Below are 26761 nucleotides of genomic sequence, written 5' to 3'. Positions count from 1 at the left end.
CTTCTGAAAAATCATCAAAATTCGAGTATTGACCAATATCAAAGTCCGGGTATTGACCAAGATCAAATTTCGAATACTGACTAGTACTCACAATTTTTTCTGTTGGCTCATCATCGTCTAATTTGTCAATACGAAAACCGGAATTTGGTGCTGAAAGTTTATTGGGATTTGGATTAGAGAAAGGTTATGGGTTTTGAGAAAAACTTAGTTGATTACTACCTGCTACTGAACCAATAATACTACTTCTAAGTTCAACAACATACAATGTAACATCATCACTTGAAATACTAATGTAAGCAATGAATCGTTCAACATCTTCATTGTCGGTTAACAAATAAACTTTACCATTTCTCTGATAAGATAGCCTAAATCCACTTAGGGGCTCTAAATTCAATTTCTTTGAAACACGTAACATTAGAGTTTCATAAGTTAACTTTTTTTAATTACAGTTTTAGTTGAAGATTCATGGGTAAAGGCATATATTGTAAAACACCATGAACATTCTCCCATGACCCTCCAAAACACAAATCTATCCAAACATGATCAACATTAGATGATTTCATGGTTGTAAATTAATTTACTAAACAAACGAGCTGCGAAACTAAGACCTGTTACCGGATGGGGAAGGATGTAGGAACGGATATAGGAACAGATGTCGCCGGAGATAGTGATAGATGGAGATGGAATGAGTTGCGATTTAGAGATTTAGGTTATGAGTTGTTGCTGCTGCGTAGATATATATACAAAAAATTTGTGTTGCGAAACTAAAACCTATTGCGAACTTTGAAAATCGCATTGCGATTCTGTATTATCGCGTTGCGAAAGTAAGTATCGCGTTGCGGTTTTCCCAATTCGCAATGCGAATAAGTAAATCGCAATGCGAATTTGGAAAATCGCTTCGCAACGCGATTCTGACTTTCGCAACGAGATTCTGACTTTCGCAACGAGATTCTGAAAATCGCAATCATCTTCAAAATCCCAATCACAACCGGCTTCACCTTTTGGGACTGTTAACTTAGGTGATTTTTAAATGCAAACGGTGTATTATGTGTATTTTATGTGTGCACTTTTAACATTTTCAGTTAGGCATGTATTAGTAACTTGAGTTTGAACATTGCTATGATTTGTTCAGTTGTTATCACTTATTAGACATTCATTTGACTATCGCAACGGGGAAATCGCAACGCGAAAATGGCTATTGCAACGCGAAAATGGCTATCGCAACTAGAAAATCGCAATGCGAAATGAAAATCGCATTGCGATTTTCTCGTTGCGATTTTCATTTCGCATTGCGATTTTCTCGTTGCGATAGTCTGTTTCGTGTTGCGATAGTCTGTTTTGCCTTCAACATAATGCAGATTGAAAATCAACAAATCAACTATTACATTTCAATCAATTAAACAAGCACAAATAAGAATTATGTACACATCAATTAAACAAATCAACATTTACAAATCATTTTTTACAAATCAATTAAACAATCAAAAAATAATAATAATTCTTATTTCCTCATAAATGAATCAACTTTTACACCCGTACATCCATTTCACGCAGCTCACTTAAGGATTAACCTGCAGAAACCAAACATTTGCTCAAACAAGACTTCCTACACATCTAAAACCTACAAACAACAAATTATTGAATTCTAGGTACTTAACCAAACATTTTCAAACCAAAAGGAGTATATATGTTAACAAAACTTGCATTTGACCTACCAATTAATAATGGATACTTTCATAACGCGGATGCAGGTAGGCAACGTCTAGAATATATCGCTCTAGCCATATAATGCCGAAACCACAAGCCTACTGCAGCTCTATCTCTATCGGTGGGAGGTAGAAACTCTGTGCTTCCCGTCGTCAAACGCGCCAAGCACATGCATACGAGAGGACCACAATCCCCTCTGGCTCCCGGCGATTGTTGTGGCACGGTCTCGTCTCTGAAAACTGTGACATTGAACTTCTTTAGCTTCTTGTGTCCAAAATGAGTCCAATAATTAATCCCATCAAAGAATTTAGCCAAATGAGAGCTCCATCCCTTGATAATATCTCTCAAATCAGACAGTGATATGTAATTTATCATGCTATCATATACTATTATCTTCAGGGATGAGAGCTGAAGTTGGACGAGAAGCCAATGACGACGTTCCAAAATAGGGATAAACACCTGCAATCATAAGTAATAATTCATTTATTTGCGCACTTATTTATGAACACCTTTAAAAAATTTAAAAAATAAACACTAACCTTATCGACCTCCCACCATGCAGGATAAAGTTTAGCTTGTCCATTGCCCAACGAAAATGATTCATCTCGTTGATTCTTCAAGTGAACTGCCTGAAAAGCCGCCGGCATTATTGTATATCGCAAATTTTTTTTATTTTTCCTAAGCTTCCTTATTATTAGAAGACGTGACACCCACGCATCGATATGTTGTTTTACAAAAAAAAAAGACATATATTAGTGAATTACATTAATTTTTAAAAAAATTAATCAAAATCATATATAAGACAAATTTAAGACTTACCTCCCCATCGAAATAGCCACTGTCTTCAACCCCTAATAACACACCCCACCAAGACCGATTAAGTAACAAATACATCTCATCGTTGAGTTTGCTTATGTCAATGTAACACCCTTGGCTCCGCTCATGTAGATAAAAATCAACTGCGGTCTTAGCCCAAAGGGTATTATCCAGAATTATTTCCGGTAGTTGTCTCCTCTCCACTTCAGATACCGAAAGGGTACTAGCCGATAACTCATACGAGAGCCAACTCTCATCCATCATGTCCGACAATAGTGGGGGTTTCTCAATAATTTGATATATTACCCCATGTGAATCGGGCCCTGGAATGGTGGGAGGGACCTCTTCAACGATGACAGTGGCCTCTTGAATGGTGGGGGGGACTCTTGAGGGATGGTAGGGGCCTCTTGAACGATTGGAGGGGACTCTTGAGGGATGACAGGTGAGTCGGGCTTCTTCTTGCGGAGTCTTCGTCCCATTGGGGTGAACGGAGACGTAATAGCACGTGCACGCCGTCTGATGCGTGAACTCCGTCGTGCAAGGAAAACCCGACGTAAAGCATCCACCTTATCGGGCCGCTAAAAAATAATTAATACATAAATCAATAAATAAACAGACATGATATTAAACAAAGACAAATATGTTTCAAACTTGCATTGTATTCACCCAAGTCATTATTCTATCATAGTTCACAAAATGCATCAGATAACATTCCAGAAGTAAGCACTTATATAAACATTTAAAAGGACAACATATATAAACATTCAAGAAGAATAATAGTTTACTTTCGCAACACGAAACTTACTTTCGCAACGCGAAAATGACTATCGCAATGCGGAAATGACTATCGCAAAGCGGAAATGGCTATCGCAATGCGAAATGAAAATCGCAACGACAAAATCGCAATGCGAAATGAAAATCGCAACGAAAAAATCGCAACACGAAACACAAATCGCATTGCGATTTTCATTTTGCATTGCGATTTTATCGTTGCGATTTTCATTTCGCATTGCGATAGCCATTTCCGCGTTGCAATAGTCATTTTCGTGTTGTGAAAGTAAACTATTCTTCTTCTGCAAATTGAAACTTGAATGGATTGCATTACTTCAACCAAAAGACAAAAACAAAACCAAAAACAAATACTAACAAAAATAGTTTAGCAGTATTGGCAGCAACCGAATGAACTTATTAAGCAATCTAAGTGAAATGATTAATCTAAGTGAAATTACGAGTAAATTTATCATCAAGTTAAATATGAAAAATCTTAAACTTACCTCGTTGCGTAGAGTATGAACCTCATTCTGCAACGATGCTACCATCTCACGTAGAGCGGCTACCTCACCGCGTAAAGCAGACACCTCAACACGCCATGCACCATCGTCTTTGCGTAAAGTACCGACCTCCTCACGCAAGGCATTGACCTCATCACGTAACTCTCCTAACTCATCCCGTGGAGGTGGAGGTGGAGAACAGGGAGATAAACGTCGTGGCATCTTTGTCGGTCGCCTATCTTGCGGTGATGGTGGAGAAGAGGCTCGATGATGTGATAGAATAGGTGATGGTTGTCGTTGTGGAGGTGTATAGTCGGGTCGATCAGGTGATGGCTCTGGGTGAGGTGATAGCTCTGGGTGAGGTGATGGCTCCCGAAGTGGAGGCTGCTCATCATCCGTGCCATCAAAAAACGCTTACTAGCTTGCCACCAATCAGTGGCAAGCTCAGCTTCCGTGGGTGTCAGCCTCTGTAATGGAGTGTTGGCCTCCTAACAATATAAAAGCTCAAACAAAGTTAAAAGTGTACTAGTAATAACTTGTTTATAAACATATGGTAGTATTTATGTTAACTTACATTATTTATTGTCGTATACCGTAGTAAATCTTCCCATTGCAAGGTCCGTTTCCTCTTCCAGTAAATAGCCCTGGGAATATCATTTGAAGTTTTTATTGCATATGTCTTCATGGCGGGAAAGGCCTCAAATATCCAAATCTACAAACAATATAATAACAAACATTAGTAATTGTTAAATAATTACTTATAATTTTGGAAACATTATATAAAAATTCTTACCTTAAAGGCCCAAATAAAGCATGTCAAAGTGTATTTCGAACCATCGCCATGCAAACTTTTTCGATCATCCAAGGCAGACGATAACTTATTCCATGTAGCTTTCCATAAATACAAGCCCCACGGAAACAGGTTCCACGCATTTAGGTCTTCTACCAATTTGATTAGATCATTCGGAATAGGTTGTCTGGCCTCTCTGCCTAAAAAGCCGACATGCAAAAGTATTAGAAGGCATACTCGGACAACATCGACGTCATTCATCCGAGTAAAACCATCTTTCTTATTCAATAATATCGTCAGGTCTTCCACGTGTAGATTCGGCCTCTCCAGCTCAGGAAAAACCCGGGATAACCATGATGGGCGGGTAATATGTCTAGTGTACCGACCTACATCATCGTGTCCGAAGCGTAGACCGGTGATTAAGCAAAACTCCTCCCGCCCAAAACACGTATACGCCGGTGGAAAATCAAACCATATCTCTTCATCACGACGTTGTATAGTATCTGGTAGATCCATAGTCATGGTTTGAAGAAACAGGTGTGTCAACATCGCATCTCCACCGGGATGTTGTACTTTCAGCCATGGCCCGAAGCAAGTATCCTCAAACATTTTTCTTTGTGCTGGTGAAAACTTCGACGCAATTATTTTGGCCAGGCTGACTTTATTTCTTAAAGTCAATTGAGCCGAATAAAAGTTCTACAAAAACAATAAACATACTAAGTTAGATATACCAAAAACTACACTGTGAATATATACCAAAAACAATAATAAACATAAAGAGTAGTAGTTTATTCTTCAAACTTAAATTTGCAACACTGTGAATTTCTTATTTGTCTTTGTTTTTTGGTTGAAGTAATGCAATTCATTCAAGTTTCAATTTGCAGAAGAAGAATAGTTTCTGAAAATGAAAATCGCAACACGAAAATGACAATCGCAACGCGAATTTGACTATCGCAACGAGAGAATAAAATCGCGTTGCGATTTTGTCGTTGCGATTTTCATTTCGCGTTGCGATTCTCGGTTGATTTAATAAGCAATCTAAGTGAAATGGTTAATCTATTATTGAAATTACCAGTAAACTTATCATTAATTTCAATATGAAAAACCTAATAATAATACAAAAATTTCAAAAAGAAAATAATTAAAAAAACTAACCCTCGGTGGTTGATTTGGTTGATTTTCCATTTCTGATTGTGAGGGTGGCTCTGAGAGATGGAGATAGACGGATTTCGCCAGAGATGGGGACGAATTTCGTCGGAGATGGGTGAGAGAGTGAGAGATGGAGATGAGACTGAGTTGTGATTTTAGGTTTTAGGTTATGAGTTGCGATTACGGGATATACTGTGGACGGTTCAGTGTTCCAATATATTAATATTCGTGTTTGGAATTTGAAAATAAACTACGCTTTGCGATACTAATGGCGCTTTGAAAATCGCATTGCGATTATGTATTATCTCGTTGCGAAAGTCAGTATTGTGTTGCGAAATTAAGTATCGAGTTGCGAAAGTCAGTATCGCGTTGCGATAGTCAGTATCGCGTTGCGATTTTCCAAATTCGCATTGCGATTTTCCAAATTCGCATTGCGATTTTCCAAATTCGCATTGCGATTTACTTATTCGCATTGCGAATTGAGAAAATTGCAACGCGAAATTGGAAAATCGCATTGCGATAGTCATAATCGCGTTGCGAATCTGGAAACTGATTTGCGATAATGGAGATCGCGTTGCGAATTAGCGATCACATTGCGATTTTGTTGGTCATTTTGGCAAATCCGAAAAAAATTGGTTAAAATCGTATATTATATGGGACTTTTGGTCTATGAGGTTATTTTCTCTTTTTAAAATTATACTTAAAAATCATGTTTTAATTTTATTTTAATAACCCTCGTTAAAAAAAATTAACGATGATGTTTGCCTGATATTTTTAATAATGATGTGAAGTAAAGAATGAAAGCTTAATTTCGTTAATATTCAAACTATCAACAGTTACTTTACCACCACTTGATTGCTCAAACTATCAAGGATTTAAATTTGAGTTAAATAAATTTGTTTTGAGGGGGGGGGGGGGCTCTTCATAAATTTGGCTCCTGCCCGACTGGCAGAGAAGCCATGGAAGAGAAGAAAGAAATGGAGGAAGAAAAAGAAAAGATATGCAAGAGATGCAAAAAGAGCTACACCGCATCTTCTAACACTTCCTCTTCGTGCCGTTTCCATCCTTCTTTCTTTGTTTGTCGTCGTCATGACGACCAAAAGAGGTATCCTCCCACTCCTTTTTCTCCTTCTATGTGACTTTCTTCGTGTTTATAATTGGATTTAAAAAAATGGAGAGTAATCCTGGATACCCTTTTATCTGATTTGAATGATTTTCGCCTTTTTTAATTTAATTTAATTATGATCGGCTTGTGCACTAGAGATGGGTAATTCGCATTTTCTCTTTTTAATGATTTTGTATACCCATTTGATCCTTTTGAATGATAGTTTTTCTGAATACTAATGACCTTGTTTTTATTGTTTAATTTTCTTTTTGTCTTAACTTCTTTACTTAAAATTCCATTTGAAATTAGGCTATAATGTGCAATTGATTTTGATTTCAAGATTTTCCATCTTCGTATTGGTCCTAGAAATTGAGAAATCTACAAATTGGATGATGATGATTTAACTTAGCTTAGTTTAATTAGGAACCTTTAGGTTTGAGTCCTTGGCAAGCGAGGACCACTTGGATTTCCTTTATTTTTATTTTTATTTTTTTATAAACAAACTGAAGGAAAAGGTTAGCGGGGTGTATCGGTCACTTTGAATTTCCGTCGCATTTCTGCTTAGTGTGTCTGTTGCAAGAGTGAGGTTCATATAGGTATTCAACTGAGTACAGAGAATGTTTAGTGAATAAAGTTGATGTAAATTAACAGACCCTGTAAACTTAAGATAGTCATATAGGAACCGAATTCGGGAACTAAATCGTTTGAACAAGCAGGTGGATTGCCACTGAGTTTAAGTGTGCAGTCTAAGTGATAGATGCTGGACTGGTTCTATTTTTGAAAGGAAAAGATGGCTTTGCTCATTCGGTGATTACTACTACCCAAACCCAATCATTTTAAACCCTCATTAGATGGGCAAGATCACCGTAATTGCAAAAATTGATGAACCACTCTTAGCAAACTACTGCAAGAAGGTGCCATCTAGAATGCTTGTGAAGCTTTCAAATGGTTATACGTATAGTAGGACCAAATCAATTCACTCTTTCACCAGGGCTTGATTTTTTTTCCTTCTGTTGAATAAATGAGTCTCATTCCACTTCATCTGACATTTGACTAGTATTAACTAGAATGTGGATCAGTCTGATACTAGGGACAGAAACTGGAAAATGCAAATCTCTACTTATCTAGAATATAATTTGAAAAGGGTAGTTTTCTTTCGGTTCACATGTTAGGAAAGGAATGGAGTACTTTTGCTTGAAACATAAAAAGTTCATTTTTTTCAGAAGAAAAGGAAAAAAAACTTAAAGACCCCAAAGAGAATTCTACTTATATCTGAACTCTTAAATTTTATCCATGCTTTTCATTTGTAATTTAAATGGTGACTTACTACTTTAAGAAAAAATCCACTGCCCATGCACTAATAACATTCTTGAAGCATACTACCATAGCCTAGGAACATAGGCTTCATGAATTGAATCTTATATGATCTATGATTTGGATCAGGGATTCAATTCTGAAGTTGTATGATGAGTACCTATATCTGGTAATGGTGCTCTTCATACAACTTTGGATTTCAGAAAGGTTTCTTGGTAATGGAACTAATCATTCTTGTTAGCCTGCTGCTTCTATCTGTGGTTCTGGTTTGAAGAGACCATATCTACAATCCTTTGTAATGGACTCTCTTCGATAGAAAGTTGCATCACTTGATTCTGTTATCTGAATGCAAAAATCATAAATGTAAGGTATTGCTACGTGTTTGAATTCGGTTCATGTTATCGAGGACTCTGCATAGTGCATACTTACATGCATAACATGTCGTATTCTAGAACAAATTATTACTGCTTTAATACAAGTCTACTTTTCAATTGAAATAAAAGTTATTTGCAATGTCATGACCATTCTATAATGCTTTTGCTTTGAGTGCATCTGTGTGTGTGCGAGTGCGTGAGAGAGAGAGGTAGCATTTGCCATGAGAAAAATGGTAATGCCCTTCTCATCGTGTTTATGAGTACACATTAGAGACTTTGCGATGAAGAGATGCTACAGTGTATCAAGTGTGCCTGTGTATGTGTTTCCCTTTGTTATGTTACTGATGTGTTATGCAGTTCATGTAGAAAACCAAATTACTCAGCTTTGGAACTATATCCTTGTTTTTAGCCTAATGTTTTCTTACAAGTTCATTGAACACGTTTTACTCTTTCTCCAACTGTGTGACACAAGGACAGATGTTTTCTAGTTAACGTTTACCTCTTTTGGTTGATTGAAGGTACTATGAGTTGAAACCTGATGATCAGCCGGATGCTGCCAAGTTCTACGACTGCTGTGGGGCTGAGGACCCTGAGGCTTTTGGCTGCACCACCAGTTTTCATGTCTCATACGATGATGATTGACGTGCTATCTCCCTCATTCAACTGAATCTCGTCTGAAGATTAGCTCTGTATATTTCTACAAAACTCTGTTCTTGATCTAAATGCTAACTGTCCGAGAATTGGGTTGTGCCACCTGATACTCTGTGTTCCTGTCGTGTTTTGGTTGTTCTTCCTGTGTTGTTCAATGAGGTTGACCCTCTTCTTAATTTGTTATAGCCTGCTTACAGCATCCGTTTCAACACATATATAAACCACCTAGCACTGGCAAATTCAATCCTGAATCAAATATTTCGTTCTTTTTTAACCATTTTCTCTTGTGGTGAAAGAAGTAAAAATACTCCTGAAAATAGTCACCCCAAAAGCTTACCCTCCCTCTGGATCAGTGTCATGGTCTTAGACATTAATTCCATATATTATGATCAAATGATTATATGAATCACCAGGGCTAGAGTTCGGAGTTCGGTTGTATTACAAGTTTAAATTAATAGACTGAAGTAAATAATATTTTGCCGGTGATCAAAATAGAAAAAAATGTAATGTTAGTTATCAATTATAAAAAGAAATAATATGGTGACTAAAATAAGAGAGAGATAATAACACGATGACCAATAGAATAGTTTACCCTATTTTTTCCTTTCAAATAGGGGTAGGTTTGTTTTGGTCTAAATAACTATTTTTCTGAGAGACATATACTTATTAATAAACATTTTTGTTTAGATATTGATTTAAATAAAATTAGAATTTTCGTTTAAATAAGTATTGTTTAGATACAAATGGAAGATGGGAATTTTTCTTTGTACAAACTAAAAATAAAAATACTTGGAAATTAAAAATAAAGAATAAAAACCATATTTGGGTAATAATAAATTTTAGGACCTTAACTAAAAAATTATGAAAACTAAAGTTTGCATATTTGGGTAATGAAAGCAAATGACAGATCGAAGGACTCAACCCCTTGAAAATATGGCACACAAAACAACCTTAAATAACAAATACACTTCATTTTTAGCCTAAACCCACAGTTTTAATTTCACAATAAATTCCCCAAACCAAAAAAAAAAAGAAAGATTATAAGCGAGGGAGATTGGAACCGATCAATAGTTCGGATTAGACAATCGCAGGATATCAGATTTTGGGACACAAATTCTTTTTGGTAAAGCCCCGCCTAATTTAATTTAATAATTTTCAATTCAATTTTATCGTTTTAGGGTTTCAAGAAATTGAAGGTAAAAGTAGAGAGAAAGTAGGGGGTGGGCACAATATAATTGTATTCTTAATTTATGTTTATGTGTTGTGATGGTATCCAAATTATAAAAATTATTCATATTTAAATATATATAATTTCAAGCTTTGTGCTGTGCTCTATATTTACTTAATCATTCATCGTTTCTGCTTTCTTTACAGTTGATTTTTATATCACATCAATAGCTAACAAAAGGTGCATTTTCTTCTTCAAAAATGGCAGAATTTTAGCTAACACCAGATTCAATCCAAGTTTTTTTCTCTTGGTTTGTCTTCCCTTGTTAAAAAGGACCTCATGGCGACTAAAACCAAGTATGTTACACTCGTTTCTTCATGTGCATTTATATTTCTCCATGATTTCAAACTTTGTTCTTACTTACTTTTTGTTTTAGATTACATCCGGCTGGTTTTTGTGCTCTCTTTTCCTTTGATTATTATGCTAAAATTCGAGTTTTTAACTAATTTTGTTCATTCATAATCTTTTTCAAATTTGTTACTTTGAAATGCATATCTTTACATGTGTTAATGTAACAGAGTAACTTGATCATGCTAAATATTATAGGGGGAAAGTTGAATGTTTTTGTGTTAGATCCATCTTTAATTTGGTCTCCACTTTCATTTTGTTGATATTCTTTGCATTATGTGCTTTAAATCATGGGAATTTGACATTTTGCTCGAAATACGACACTTTGAACGTGGAAACAGATCTGCAGCTCATACCAAGGTTTCACCAGCTACACCGCGAGTGCCTAGTAAACTAAGCAGGGTTCTGGATAAACCAGAACCTGGTTCACCCTCTTCCTTGCGAGGTACACGCCATTCAGTCGACCGATCCCCGCGATCACCCCTTAACTCGAAGCCTACAGTTGATCATTCTCGATGGTCGTCCCTTAACTCGAAGCTGTCAATTAATAGGAGGTCGACAAGGGTGGAGCCAGAATCATTGAAAGGTGCACGCAATTCAGTCGATCGGTCTCCGCGATCACCCCTTAACTTGAAACCGACGAGTGGTCGGGGATCGCCAAGGTTTGCTACGCCATCTGAAGTAAGTGTACTAATTTTTTCAATGACGTCGAATAAATATCACCGTATTTCTTCTTATTCATGTTTTTGGTTTTGATTTTTAGAAATCACAAACACGAGCGAGCAAGGGATTGGAATTGCAGGCTCAATTTAACTCCGTCCAGGAGGATCTAAAGAAAGCAAAGGAACATATATCATTGATCGAGAAAGAAAAGGCACAAGCAATTGATGAACTGAAAGAAGCACATAAAGCAGCTGAAGAAGCAAATGAAAAGCTTAAAGAGGCTTTAGTATCACAAATGCGAGCTGAAGAGAGATTGGAGATCGAGAAATTCCGGACCGCCAAGTTGGAACAGGCAGGAATCGAAGCTGCACAGAAGAAAGATGAAGAATGGCGCAATGAAATCGAATCCATAAAGAACCGGCATGCTATGGATGTGGCTACACTTTGCTCTACCATCCAGGAGCTTGAAAGGGTGAAGCAAGAGCTAGCCATGGTTTGTGATGCCAAGAACCAGGCTCTGAACCGTGCTGATGATGCAACCAAGATAGCTGAAATCCACGCCGAGGAGGTCGGCATTCTTTCAGCCGAATTGGTTCGGTTGAATTCATTGATTGGTACGGAACACGAAAAAGAGGTTAACGAAAATAAGGAAATGGTGATCAAGTGCAAGGACGAGATAGAGTCATTGAAACAACAACTTGAGACAGCAAAGGCCTATGAGGAGAAGCTGATGGAAAAGGAGGCTTTCATCGAACAACTTAATGTCGATCTCGAAGCCGCAAGAATAGCCGAATCATACGCGCTCAATGTAGTAGGAGAATGGAAGAAAAGGTTCCAAGAACTACGAATGCATATCGCAGAAGCAAAGACGTTACAGATATCTGCTTCTGATTCTCTTGACTTGGTCATGAGGCAATTAGAGAGCAACAACAATTCATTGCTCGACGCAAAATCTGAAATCACTGTTCTTAAACAGAAGGCGGGGTTATTGGAAGTGACAATCAATAAACAAATAGGGGACCTTGTGAAATCACAACAATGTATGAATAAGGCCAAGGAAGAAACTAAAGAGGTGAAGAAATTGGTCGAGTCTCTTAAGTCCGAGTTAAAAACGGCCATGGAAGAAAAGACCCGAGCTTTAAATAATGAAAAGATAGCAGCTTCCAGTGTTCAAGCTCTTTTAGAAGAGAAAACCAAACTTATGGACCAGTTGGAATGTTCGAGGGATGAGATCGAGAAGAGCAAGAAAGCAATGGAAAGCTTAGCTTCAGTCTTGAATCAAGTTTCAGCAGAATCAAGGGAGGCCATGGAGAAGCTTTTATCAAGTGAAAAAGAGCATGAAGATTACGAAACCAAGTTAGAAGATCTAAGATCGGCCCCGACAGCAACGAACGAGAGGTACGAAACGATGCTCGGTGATGCGAAAAAACAGATTGATCTTCTTACAATTGCCATTGAACGGTCCAAGAACGAATGCCAGAATGGGGAACCAAAATATTTGAAACAATCTGATGATGAAGCTGATCAATTGAAGGAGGGCCTAAAGCAAGTTGAATCTGAGGTGATTTATCTGCAGGAAGCTTTAATGGAGGTCAAGACTGAGAGCACGGTACTGAAGGAGAGTTTGTTGGATAAAGAAACCAAACTGCAGTGTGTGGTTCGAGAGAATGGGGAACTCCAAGCTAGGGAAGCTGATTCTCTTAAGAAAGCTGATGAGTTATCTAAGCTGTTAGAAGAAGCTACTAATTGTGAAAATGACTACTATCACGGAAGTGAAGAGAATCCAAAGTTAGAACTCCCATCGGAACAGCCCCCGGAGGCAGATGATGCTGAAGTGGAGAATGCAAATGGACAAGTGAAAGAATTTGAGACAAAACGAAACAAGGAAGATTCAGATAAGGTTGAATTCGACATGTGGGAGAGCTGCAAAATTGAAAATAAAGAATTTTCCCGAGAAAGAGAACCTGAGAAAAAAATCCCTTGTGCAGGAAGTGGATAACTCACCGTCAAATCAGCAAGAGAAGATGAAGGCTTTACTGCGTAAATTCGTGACTCTGATGAAGAAACAGAAGGGAAGTAACAACCAGAAGTAGATAATGAAATCAGCCAGGGCATGCACGCCTTAGTCCCCCACCAGCAGGAATGTAATGTGTTTATTACATTTGTTTTACTTGTAATGTCCTCACTAGGCTTGTTTAAAAAAATTAATTAAATTGAATTTTATTCTCCCTATTGCCTAGTATAATTTACCCCACACAATTTAAAATTAAATAACAAACATATAAGGTAATTTGATGCAAAACCGATCTTGATACATTAGTCAAAGAAATGGGGAAAACAAAATACAGCATAGCATATAAATTCAATAAATAGGCATCAGAATAACCATTTATTTTCCAATTCAAGAGGTACTATGAAGAAACCATCTTTTTTCTATTTCTTTAGGAAACATTAACAAATGGAGAAATGGGGGTAAAGTGGGAGGAGCTTATATATCAGTCATTGAATTTCATTTTTTTTTTTGGATAACATGCACTTTTTTCTTCCAGAAGATGTCAACACAGGTATTACACTTACTAAACATACTCACATCCAGAACATTCGGTTTTAATCATTCGCTTATTTTGTATCGGGATGAGACCCCGAGTTTCTTTACACTTTGGCCATTTCACCATCTTCTCTTCATTCTTCCTCAGCTTTGCAGCCACAGATTTGAGACGAGTCTTAATGCAAGTAACGAAAAAGTGAGAAGCACTCTGCAAATCAAAGGTTTACAATGGTTATTTCATTAAAAAGGATAATTATTCATCTGCAAACAGAACTCTTAAATGTAGCTTGGCAAGCAGCGATCACCAACTAATGGAATGCCAGCTATGGTTTAAAACACAAGGAAGCAAAGTATTTTACAACAGTTCTGCCAATACAGACTTATTTCTCAGAACTTTTAGGCTTTTCCTCGATTGAGAAAAGTAAAGACTACGTAGAAGCGGGTATTATCATGATGAAGGGACAACAGCTAATTCCCGAGAACCCTCATTGCTAGCCTCTAGTAAAGCAATAACTTCCTTATGACTAGTTTGTCGAGCAGCTACAGGCAAAGCAAAAAGCCGATCCCACATTTTGATTCTCTAGACTTGCATGGTCAGCAGATAAATTAAAGTCTCTAAAACCAACAACAGGCTGACAGTAATCCGTTTTCAAAAGACGATATATCAAATACAACACATCAGGCAAAAAGTACACGGTTCTTGAACAAAAGATAAAATGCTATGTACCCTCGGTACATTTTCAATGTAAAATCTAAAGTTTCGCAAGCTTAATTGCCTGCTGGAAAATTCTTAGAAACTATTCATTATTCTAGTAATAGTCTCAAGACTAATTGATGATAAATATAAGCATAATCTATGATCGCGTGCTTAAAAAGAAAATGCTTAAGAGTATCCTAAACTAAAAGCTTAAAAAGTAAGATAGTAAGATCTCACTATTACCGCACCCAAGCATAGATATTTGAAATTAATGATATACAAAATTTAAACTCGGGCTGTCTCAATCTTGAGGATCATTTAATCTTTCATCATTATAATCTTACCAAAAATCCCACAAAAAATTACCGTAGCCCTATTACCCTCAGGCCACTAGAAGCTGAAGGGAAAACAAAGATGAAGATCAGCACAAGCAGTTCTGCTTTCATATTATTTTCACGATGTTATATAGTAAATTAGGGTCCAAGTAGTGGAAGGGTTATTCGTGCTTTTACCAATCTACCAAACACTATAATAGGTTACGTGGTGCCATGATTTTAGACATTAAACCTATTCACCTTTTTCCACCTGACAATCAGAAAATACATGTTTGTATGTGTGTGTGCAAGATTTGTTCAGGGAACATAGTCAATATAGGATGCGGGCTCACTGCCTATATAGATGAAATCATACACACACCTCATTTAGAATGGCCAGAAGTTAGAATAGATATCTGGGCCTGAAATTCACAATTAACATAACACCCTCAATTTGGGTAATACCAATGGAACTTAATCCTATTATTACTCCAAAATGATACAATGATAATTGGAACTTTTATAACAATAGCAGTGTGAAAACTGAAAACCATCCATCACACTGCATAGGCTATATATTTCTTAGGGTTCCCATCAAGCTTCAAGACTATTTCTTAGTTGACTGAATCAATCTACGACCTAAGTTTGACAGAAAGCTGAGCATGGCCCCAGATATTGTCGATTCAACTTGTAATGATCTCACTTTTTCCAGTTGTATATCCTGCTTTTAAATTACAAAGAATCCCCCACCCCCAATGGTAGTTATAATGAACAACAAAAAAAGGTAAAAAGGCTAGTTTTCTACTAACTTAGTCCTGTTATCCATCTAGCAGTAATTCTTATAAAATACTAAGAAATTTTATATTTTTCTACAGTACATATTTGATCAAAAAACATTGAAGACTTACAACGGTGAGCAAGGAGAACGGCTGCCGTTTACGTAGTAAACGTAAACGAACAAATATGAATCATAATGCTGACCATTGATCAAGTAAAATCCATGCAACCTCCGCATACACTTGAATGACATCTTCTGGTATAAATGAATGGCTGGATTATTGTAAGAAATAACATGCAAGTAAACTGCACGGCATACCGGGATGCTCGAAGCATATTTAATAACCTCATGGATAAGTGTGGTAGCTGTTGATACAAAACCAAGAAAATTTTGTTCACATGGGTAAGGAAAAGGAGAAAGAAGAATCTTTAGAAGAAAAAATGACTCCTACCTATGCCAAGATTTCTATAAGCATCTACTACTCCCAGTGTCAGAATATATACTAATGTTTGGTCCCCCTTCGATGAGTCATACCTGAGCAAATCTGTTATCTGCAAGGTATAAGTTGGTTGAAAAAAAATTCAAAAACTATAAAACCAAGAGATTTTTTTTTTGGGGGGGTGGAGTTAAAAATGAAATAAAAAAGGACCAAAAGGTTGAATTTCCTTATTCTTTTCCCACAGCAATATTCATTTGCATATTTTTATTTTTAGATTCATAACAAATAACTCTTTATCATATGGATCCTACTTACTGTCTGACTCAAACATTTTAAACCTCTGCTTAAGCCATTAGTCAACCACCAAGCAAATATCAATAATGTATTATTGCTTAGTGCTTACAGAAATAGATGGCCTACCTCACTATCCTTTACCATTACAATTCTTGCAGTAACAAATCCAATAAGCTCATCACTTTGACCATTGGGTCGACTGCGATCAACAGCTGCCCATGACACAATACCACGTCCATTCACAACATTTTGGAAAAATTCAGATTCATACCTGAAGAGATCAATATATTTACTTGAGGAATAGGATGCATGAAATATTCTTTACTGAAAATCCTCCATAGAAAGCAGATACATTTCTTACCTGATAGGAAATACATCAATGTGGATTTGCTCTAAAATCTCTAAATCCGATGGTTGAATGGGCCTATAGCAGATGGCAGGGCGATGAGAGATTTTCGGGTTCAACATTGAGGTTTGAATCATTAATCCCCATAAAACATGTGATAGACTTGGAGAAATTATAAAAAAAAATCCACCTTCCATTTATACGGCATCAACCACAATAGCCATGCAGCACTCGATGAAAACTGGTGAAGAATTTTTCACATTCTTTTAGTTTTTTTGATGTCAAATACAGACCGTACCACAATTCCAACCCAAAAAATAGAAAATCACAACTCGCAGACACAACAGGAAGAAGAAGGTCCCTTTTTTGTATAGCTAGTACACCAAAATTTACAACACTATATATATAGCCCGATACTGAACTAGAAAACTTAAGAGCCTTACATCAAAACATCAACCAATTTTTTTCCCCATAGTATGAAAGAACAGTCAAGTTTTTATTTCTGCCATTTACTTTCACATCTGAAAACTAAAGCAAAAACAACTTTGGATACAAAATCAAACAATATTTACAAAGAATTAAAAATTAAAAAGGTATTTTCCTTTATGAAGAAAACCTATGGTTCCACTTATGTGTTTTTGCTTTTGTGAGAACAAGTAGCCCAAAAAAACCTTCGAGAGAGTCTCAATATTCAATATCTGTCACCTCTTTCCAAGGGGGAAAAAAACCTTAACCAACAAGCATCAACAAATAATCCACTAGCCATTGGATTTCAATTTTCAAGTTCCAGAAACCCCCTGATCTCCACCAATCAAAGGCTTTCCAAAACCATCACTCAAATCACAAACATTTTTGTCTAACAAAAACAAAACCCAAAATTTCAAATACCCAAAATTCCATAAAATCAGGAAACCGAGGATAAATTCCAAAATCCAAGTTGAAAATGAAACCAAATCAGTAAATTATAAGAAAGATCCACAGAATGAAGAACACAGGTGACAATAGCAAAATTACAAGCAAAACAGATCAAAACAATTGGAAGTTACTTACCTGGAGAATGTCAGGGTAGAACAAAATCGTAGCGTGAAGAAGTGGAAAAGGACCCTGGCAACTTATTCTATTTGTAGACCAACTAAGGGGGCAGAGGCAAGAGGTAAAAACCGACACGGGGCTCGTCTCCTTGATTATTTGTATAAAATAATGGAAACTTCCTGATGTTTGGGTCTATAATTGATCATAGATTGATGAATATTTGAAGTGTTGAAAAGTGTAGTTTTTATTAATATTTTAGGCAATCTAGTAATAGTGTAGTTTAGAAATACTGAAAAATTAATTAATTAAACGAAAAGATAAAATAAAGTGAATGATTAAGCACTTTAGTTAGATTCTTAGTTAAAGAAAACTCAATGGGAAAGAGAATAATTATTTCGTAATTGATAACCAGAAGGTCACACGGTTAAGGCTTTAAGCTGATTTTTTAATTAAAAAAATATTTTTCCTATTAAAACCATTTTTATTAATTTTTGAAAATTAAAATTAAAATTATCTTAAATAATTTAATTTCATAAAATATATATTTAAAAATATTGTGGATTTTGAAATAATTTTTAATTTTTATTAATAATAAATTTAAAATAATTTCAAAAAAAATCAAAAAAAAAACTAAAAATTTAATAAAAAGTAATTTTAACAACTATTTTGATTTCTCATATCTAATTCAATTCAGTTTTATCACACACTTTGATCTTATGATTAAAATGCTTTACAAGAAAATATAAGTTCAGATACATTAGTTCTAAGAGATTCAATCTATTGAAAATATTTAGAGATGATGATTAGTTCGGATTGAATTTGAGTCAAGTTGTTTTGGATCGTACCGTTTCAACAATAGATTAAATTTTGATTTGGGTTAGATGAGAGTTGATTTGGGTTTAATTTAGGTATATGATAAGTTGAGTTGGATATCAAGTCAAGTTAATAACATATCAATCGATTTTTTTATTAAGATTAATATATGATCAACAAATTTTTGAGTCGAGTTAGTAATAGATCGAACAATTTTCGATTAACATCAATATATGATCGTTCAATTTTCAAGTTAAATCAAAATTGAATCAATTAATTTTCGATTCGGATCAACCTTTGGATATTCGAATTAATATGAGTTGACTCAAGTATGAGTCAAACTGAATATATATGAAACTAACGATATATTCTTGTAAAAAAATGTATCTTTTTGTTTACCAATTTTACCATTTAAGTTTAGTTTTAACTCTCAATTATAAAATGTTACAAATTTAATCATTACTTAGGAATAACAAATTATTTGTAACGTAAACCTATAAGATATATTAAATTATAAATTTTATATTGATTCAACTAAAAAAATTTACAGCATGGTATAATTGACAAATACTAGCCCTATAGATGACATATGGGAAAGACAAATTACAAATAACAAGAAGAAAATATAAATTTTGATGCGATCAAAACCAACTCGTCATAGGTAGAAAATATATAAGATAAAAGAGATTCAGATGAAGAATTATAATTTATAAAGTTTATTTATAAAATCAGCCTGCATATAATGTAGGGTGAGTATCGATATATAGTGATATGAGGAATCCCTGATCAATATAGACTTAGAGTTGGAATAAATTTATATATATGGCAAAATGTGAGTTATGATGTTAATGAAATGATAGTTCAGTTTGTAGATCACAAGGCTCTTAACTTTGGGGTTGTGGGATCGAGTCCTACGGAGGATATTTCATAATTTGGAGGTCTCCTACGGAAGTTGCTCTCAACCTGGCGTTGGAGCAGCCTATTATCCTATCTCCCCCTTACCCCATTACATATGAGAATAAAGGTCAGCTAATTTTTTGAGTTATGACGATAGTAAATGGCTTACCTTTTTTTTTATTTTCTTTTCATTTTTTGAACAGAAAATTATAGCGAGTGAATATGATGTATTGAAGTTAAATAAATATAGTGAGTGAATATGATGTATTGAAGTTAACGGGCGATTATCGAGCGAGTAGATCGCGAGTTGGGCAGTGTTAGACTCGTGCTCGTTAAAAAAAATTATTGTTCGACTCGTGTTCATTAAGAAAATTTGTTGCTCGACTCGTTACTCATTAAGTTTGATACTTATTGTTCTTCTTGTTGTTCGCTAAGCTCACCAACTTTTTTACATTATTTTCTTAACTATAGGTAAAGTCTACTAATATTATATAGAACTTAAAATAAACATGAATTAAGAAATTTAACAAGAAAATCATCAAAAAGTGTGTGAATTAATTTTAAAGTATAAACTCCAAAGTAATAATTCACAAATACATTAAAATAACAAGGGCAAATTATACCAGTGACCATCAAACTATAACCCCTTTTCATTTCGATTATCATTTAAATACATTCAATCAGGCCACTAGCCGTTAACAGTTAATGAAAGTGTTGATGTGGTGGTTAATAAAATTAGTATAATTACATATTTAGTCCTCATTACTTATACATTTTATAAAATTAGTCATAATTTAAAATTAATTAAATAAATTTAATGCTCCAATTACATGAAGAAATGTGTCAATGGTGACATTATCATGACACATGTCACAACATTATTGGAGAGCTTTTCCTTAATTTAATTAATATTTAATTTTAAAATTCATTCCTCAAATCAAATGGTAACATGTGGCACCAAATTTGATCCATGGTCTCCAAGGAGTTAAGCATCACCCCTACCACTGCGCCAGCAACAAATTTTGGTAATGTTTCACTGTTTTTAATATTTAACTTATATTGTTAAGAAGCCAGGAAAAAAAATAACAGTAAAAAAATCGAACCTTAGCACATTACGAAATATAAAAAAAACTTACGCTTATAATTCAAAATAAATATTATTAACTAATTAAAAATATTAAATTTAATTTAAAATATAAGCATATTAAATTTATTTTTATTTTAAATCTTATTTTAACTACATTATTAAATATATATATAACATGTATTTAATTATTAACTAATAATTACATCTGTTTTGGTTGGCTAAGTATTTTTATATTTCCCAATAGGTCAAGGTTTGAGTCGTTAAACACTAGTTTATACAAGATTTAAAAAAATTAAAATTTAAGATTTGTATAAGATTAAAATTGAGTTTTAATTACACAATTTAACTGTATAACCCAATAAAAATTAATTAAAATATAAATGATTGTATACTTTATTTTTTAATAAAAAATAAACTTATTAATTAATAATTAAATACATGTTAATAATTAGTTAATAATTAAATAAATATTATATATATTTAAAAATGTAGTTAAAATAAGATCTAAAATAAAAACAAATTTAATATTTTTATATTAAATTAAATTTAATATTTTTATATTAAATTAAATTTAATATTTTTAATTAGTTAATAATATTTATTTTGAATTACAAGCGTAAAATTTTTTATATTACGTAATAGGCTAGGTTCGATTTTTTTCTAATGTTACTTTTGTTTTCCCTTTTTTTTGGCATTCCTCATAATGTAAGTTAAATAATTAATGTTGTGGAACACTTATTAATTTACTAAATGTAAATTATATTACTTTTATTAATTACCACGTCAGTACTTTCGTTAAATGTTAACGATTAGAAGCATTATTGAATACATTTAAATAGTTTGATGGTATGATTGACAATAATTCAAAAATAGTGGTTTAAATGTAAAGGGGCTATAATTATGTCACTGTTATAGTTTACCCAAATACCAAATAATGTTTAATTTTTGAGTCTATGAAATAAATTTTTAAGATAACTATCAAAAAATATATATATAAAAAAATTAACAGCTACTCATGAACTTATCGAGTCGAGTTGGACTTTGCTCGACTTAACTCGACTTAATTCATTAGGGTCTCGAGTCGAGCTTGAGTTCGAGTTGAGTCAACTCGAGTTGAACTTTTATCGAGCTTTGACCGATTCGAGTTCGAGCTGCTCAACTCATTAAACAACTCATTATACATGATAATTTATATACATTCTCTTAGACTTTTAATATTAACATTAGATATAAGATCATGATGATTACTCATAAGTTGATAAAATAAAATGAATATAATTACCTGACAATAAATTTGATTTTGACATATTTATTAGTCTACTAATAACCTTGTCAAAAGATAGTAACTTTAAAACTATCATCAATGAAAAAATTACAAAATTATGAATTACAAAGAAATTTCTTTGAAGATACAATAAAACTCAACCATCACAACTAATCTATATTAGAAAGCAATAGAAAATTTTTATTGTCCACCTCCACCCCGTAACTTAATTCAGACCATAATTTCTCCCTCCATGAAAATTTACCATTTGCTTTAAATTTTATTGAAAGCAATAGAAAAAAAGAGAAACAAACAAAAATTCCGGTGAAGAAAAATATTTCGATCGCTTCCGCCATAAAACGGAACTTCATGGAAGTTAGTGTTTTTCTTTTTCTTTTTCTTTTTTTTTTTCCAATATCTTGTTTGCTCAACAGGAAAATTTACGGCAATGAAATTTATAATTTTCCAAGTCAGTTTCAGCTTCAGAACCTAATGTTAGTCTTGTTCTTATGTTAATATCGTTAATTTAGTTTGTAATCTTTCCGATTCATTTCATCGGGAAACGAAGGGGAGCTTGATAGTTCTTTTTAATTATTCAATGTTAAGGATCTGATTTAATCTAATTTTAGTATTCTGTTATTATTATGCATCTGTTTTTTTTTTCATTTTCAGATGAAAATGAAACGTGCTTTTGTAAGTATTTTGATTATTTAAGCTCTCGTTTTCAGATTAAAATGAAATGAGGTTTTGGATTCATATGTATTGTAAACTATAAATTTGATCTATTGGTGCATGCATAACAATTTTGTGTGCTAGTTGAAGTTTATCAGGGTAAATAAAAAATGCTTAATTCAATGCTTTCTTTAAAAGTTGAAAAAAAGTTGCAGAATATAGCTCGATCTGATTTAAATTTATTACGCCTACCCTAACTTGACTGTGATATTAAATTATCTGCTTGTTTTGATGCGAACGCCTCTGATTATTATCTAAGTTGTTAACTTTCTTTTAGTTTGAAACATAATGTAAATTGCATTCTGCATTTTGCTTAAAAGGATGGCTTATAAGTGCACGTAATAATGGGGTGTAGAAGATGCTTTATCAGTTTTAGCCTTTTAGGGGTCTAACTATAAGTTGTTCCTTTTTTTATTTTGACAGATCCGATCTGTGAAAGTGTTCAATGTTTCCTTGGCTTCATCTGAGCAAGATCTTCACGAGTTCTTTCTTTTCTCTGGTGAAATTGTACATGTTGAAATACAAAGGTTAGTTATGACCAAGACATTTAATGATTCTTTTTTATTTGCATATGCTTCTTTCTACTGAATGGGACTAAGTTGTTCCGACTCTTCATTGTTTTTCTTGAAGTATTTGTATTCAATACTTGTAGCTGATGCCTATCCTGACATCGGTATGGGTATAAGACCCTCCAACTGACCGTCAAAGGATCCTCCAAATGCGTGAAAAATCTTCTAAAAAAATGAACATACATTTGTTGGACATATAATATCCATATGGACTCACACTCAAGTCCAAGTAATTTTAGCTTGGGATACAAAGAAAATAGGTGAAAATTGTTGAAACTAATTCTCCAGTCTTCTGACACAAAAAAGATTACCCAGTATATATTGTTCGGAAATTCTGTAAATGCTATCTGGGCTAAGTTTCTTATTGCTTTCATTTACTTATTTGTTTTACTGATAATGAACGATCTCGAGTTGCATATGTTACTTTCAAGGATCCACAGGGAGCAGAGACTGCGGTTCTTCTTTCAGTATACACCTATCTCATTTCTTTTAAGCTTTACTTTATTGATTATGTTAATTGTTTTCATCTACCATCTCTCATGCATCACAATGTTGAAGTTTTTGATTTTGGTAGAATTAAATGATAAGTTTTATTTCGCAAAACAACTTTCATGTTGGCGGTTGGCCATTTGGAATAATGTGTTACAACTTACAACGCAATAACATTTATTCTTCCATGTGCAAATATGTGCTTTAGGCCAATATATCGGTTTGAAGGTGTGTTTATCTTTTTTTTTTCCCTTTTCTTTTCTTTTTTGTTTAGAACCATTATATATAGCAAGATAAACTTGACTTGATTTTTAAACACTAATTGTTCTTCCCATGTTTTCTTTTTCTTATGAATCCTGTTGATCATATTATTGTTAATTGGTAATGCTTCAAAGTTTGGTTTCTTCAGGAAGAACCCTATCCTTTAAAGACTATTGTTGATTGATTCTGTAGAAATATGTGTTTATTTATTTTTTATCTTTTAAATTTTTAGATTTCATTCTTATGAGTTCAGCTCACATGGTTTTTCTTTTCAAGGGCGCAACAATTGTGATCAGTCTGTTACCATAGAGTTGGCTCCTGATTACAACTACCTGCCTCTGCAATACCTGTAATGTTGTAATCTATGGTTCTCTGCTTTGACTTCAAATACTAAATGATGATTTTAACGTGAAAGAATCATCCGATAACCTCAGGAACAGAGAACCAAGATTCTGAAAACGCTGAATCAGCTGTCCAGAAAGCGGAGGACGTTGTAAGCACCATGCTAGCCAAGGGATTTATTCTAGGGAAAGATGCAGTGGGCAAAACAAAGGCCTTTGATGAGAAGCATCAGTTCACATCACCGCCAGTGTCAAAGTTGCTTCCCTGGACCAGAAGATTGGTTTCACTGAGAAACTTAATGCAGGCACAATCATTCGAATGAAAAGCCAAGGAAATGGACCAGAAGTACCAGGTTTCCGAGAAGGCCAGGTCCGCATTGACGGTTGCTGAGCAGAAAGTGAGCACTGCAGGTTCTGCTATCATGAAAACCCCTATGTTCTAAGCGGAGCCACATGGGCAATGCGCTTACAACAGGGTTGCTAAGGCTGCAGAGAAGTGGGGCAGAAGACTAGAGAAAAAGTTTTGGCCGAGGAGGAAGCACAAAAAACAGAGGAGAAAATGTACAAGTTAATGAACGTGGATCTATCGTGGATGCTGAACATGCTACAGCGGAGAAACCATCCAAGCCCTCATCAGAAAAGGTCCAAAACCAGAGAAGGAAATGCAGAGATTAATGTACCTGTATCTCTCAAACCTGTTGAACCGGCTGCAGTTGAACAACCTCCCAAGGCTTATTCAGAATGAGGTTAATCGTTTAATTCGCAAAAGACGATACATACCAGTTCCAAAGATCCATGCCATCTCGATCTGATCTCTAGTGTGGACATAATTGAGTGCAGGATAGGTTGTCCACAGATTGTTTTGATATAGTGATGGCAACGGAGCTAGTTGCTTTATCCACTTCCACTTCACTCTTATGTGGATGGTCAAAACATTCATCTCTATAGTCACTCCATTGCTCTAGTGATTTCATTTCAGATTTTTACTAATTATTTATAATTTGTGATGAATTTCTTTTTCTTTTTCTTTTTCTTTTTTGTTATAAAACTATGTTTTTATAATTTGATGTTGTAAAGAAATATAATATAATTTATTCACGAACGATATGATATAAGTACATATAGTTCTCCTTTTTTAAGTTTAGTGTATATGCTACTTTAGTGTATAATATCAATAGTATTGGGCATATATTAAAAACACATAATTTATTCACTATTGTTTTGGGTTGTTGAAACTGGTTTTAGTTTCGAAAAATATTTTCTTTATAATAAACAAGAATTTTAAGAGCTTTGTATTTAAATTCATAGTTAAAATTAGATACGATTGTCAATTATAGGTGAGTAGATTAAAGCATCCTATAATGTTCAAACTTGTAAAAATATATTATCTTGATTGTGTTAGGGACGAACTTATAAATGTTAAAAGGGGTGAAAACAAATTATCAATAGAAAATATAAAGAGAATTTTGATACCTACAATCTAATCTCTCTACATATACATGTTATGCCATTGAATGTTGCAAAAATGCCCTATGTTAGAAAAGGCACAAAAGGCCGTCATGTGCATTGGCTTCTAAATTCGTGCTTGTGCTGCCATTAGCAAATGACGAGCATGATAGGATGGTTTCATGGTAGGCTCTCTTACGATTCTCAGTTAACTTGGCACTTCCTCGGGCGTTTTTTCTCCACTACGAAGGCGGTTCACCTGTTTCCATAGACCCAATTTCATTAACAAAATGTGGGACTAGATAATGTAATACAAATGCAGAAATCACATGTAAATGAACGTGATTTTACTTTGCGCTAGAATCGAGCCTTTCCATGCTTAATATAAGAGGATAATTTGACAGTGGGTACAAAAATAAATCTTGTTCAATTCCTCGCTCTGAACTTTCTTCAAACACTCGTATGCATCCACCATTTGCCAAATGCCCTCATGTATATAACAATCAGCTTCCCCGACACGAGCAGCGAAGTGATCGACCGCTTCACGAGAACCAGCAAGGTAAAACAATCACCCCATTTCCATTATTCCGTACATCATACAAAAATGCTATCTGTAGATGCTCGTTTTTGTCCGGGGTTAGATCGCTAAACCCGACCCCAAATCCGTTGAAGGCCCAATTCAAGTCCAATGTTCCTCAGCAGAGCAAACCAGCCTACTTGAAGCTTGGAAAACAAAAATGGTTAGAAGGAGTTAACAAGGGTGAAAAGGCAGTTAACAAAGAGGAGCATGACTGGGGGAATTAAAAAAAACTGAAAATGGTCAGTTTAAAGGGGGTTACATGCAGAAAATAAAAGGGGGGAGTTATCACCATCAAGAGGGGGGCTACCAGGATTAAAAAAAAAAGACAAGAGCACAGAACAGAGGGGCATTGCATTTTTGAGGGGATTCATTGTAACAAAAAAATAGTGTAATCGTTCTCATTTTTACACGGAATATA

At 34.5% G+C, this 26761-nt stretch overlaps 3 protein-coding genes and 1 pseudogene across 3 annotated transcripts; 3 read left to right on the top strand and 1 right to left on the bottom strand.

Moving 5' to 3' along the window:
- The first annotated feature begins 6641 nt into the window (after positions 1-6641).
- On the top strand, positions 6642-9432 carry LOC120154037. Its single transcript, XM_039165892.1, has 2 exons — positions 6642-6838; positions 9045-9432. The coding sequence occupies exons 1-2, from the start codon at positions 6693-6695 to the stop codon at positions 9166-9168; spliced, it is 270 nt and encodes an 89-aa protein (XP_039021823.1). The 5' UTR covers positions 6642-6692; the 3' UTR covers positions 9169-9432.
- A 1597-nt stretch (positions 9433-11029) lies between these two features.
- Positions 11030-13422, top strand: LOC120154092 (WEB family protein At3g02930, chloroplastic-like). Its single transcript, XM_039165924.1, has 2 exons — positions 11030-11434; positions 11517-13422. Exons 1-2 carry the CDS (start codon positions 11030-11032, stop codon positions 13413-13415), a joined length of 2304 nt encoding a protein of 767 aa, XP_039021855.1. The 3' UTR covers positions 13416-13422.
- A 326-nt stretch (positions 13423-13748) lies between these two features.
- On the bottom strand, positions 13749-18059 carry LOC120154036 (histone acetyltransferase MCC1-like). Its single transcript, XM_039165891.1, has 6 exons — positions 17883-18059; positions 16848-17073; positions 16613-16757; positions 16205-16304; positions 15884-16118; positions 13749-14172 (listed from the first exon to the last, which is right to left on the bottom strand). Exons 2-6 carry the CDS (start codon positions 17027-17029, stop codon positions 14109-14111), a joined length of 726 nt encoding a protein of 241 aa, XP_039021822.1. The 5' UTR covers positions 17030-17073; positions 17883-18059; the 3' UTR covers positions 13749-14108.
- Positions 18060-20544: 2485 nt separating this feature from the next.
- Positions 20545-25315, top strand: LOC120154091 (annotated as a pseudogene).
- The last annotated feature ends 1446 nt before the right edge of the window (positions 25316-26761 follow it).

Source organism: Hibiscus syriacus, unplaced genomic scaffold (assembly GCF_006381635.1).
Source record: "Hibiscus syriacus cultivar Baekdansim isolate YM2019G1 unplaced genomic scaffold, ASM638163v2 tig00111105_pilon, whole genome shotgun sequence".
NCBI lineage: Eukaryota > Viridiplantae > Streptophyta > Magnoliopsida > Malvales > Malvaceae > Hibiscus > Hibiscus syriacus.
Note: the sequence above shows the minus strand (reverse complement) of the source record. Positions and strands in the feature narration are given on the sequence as shown.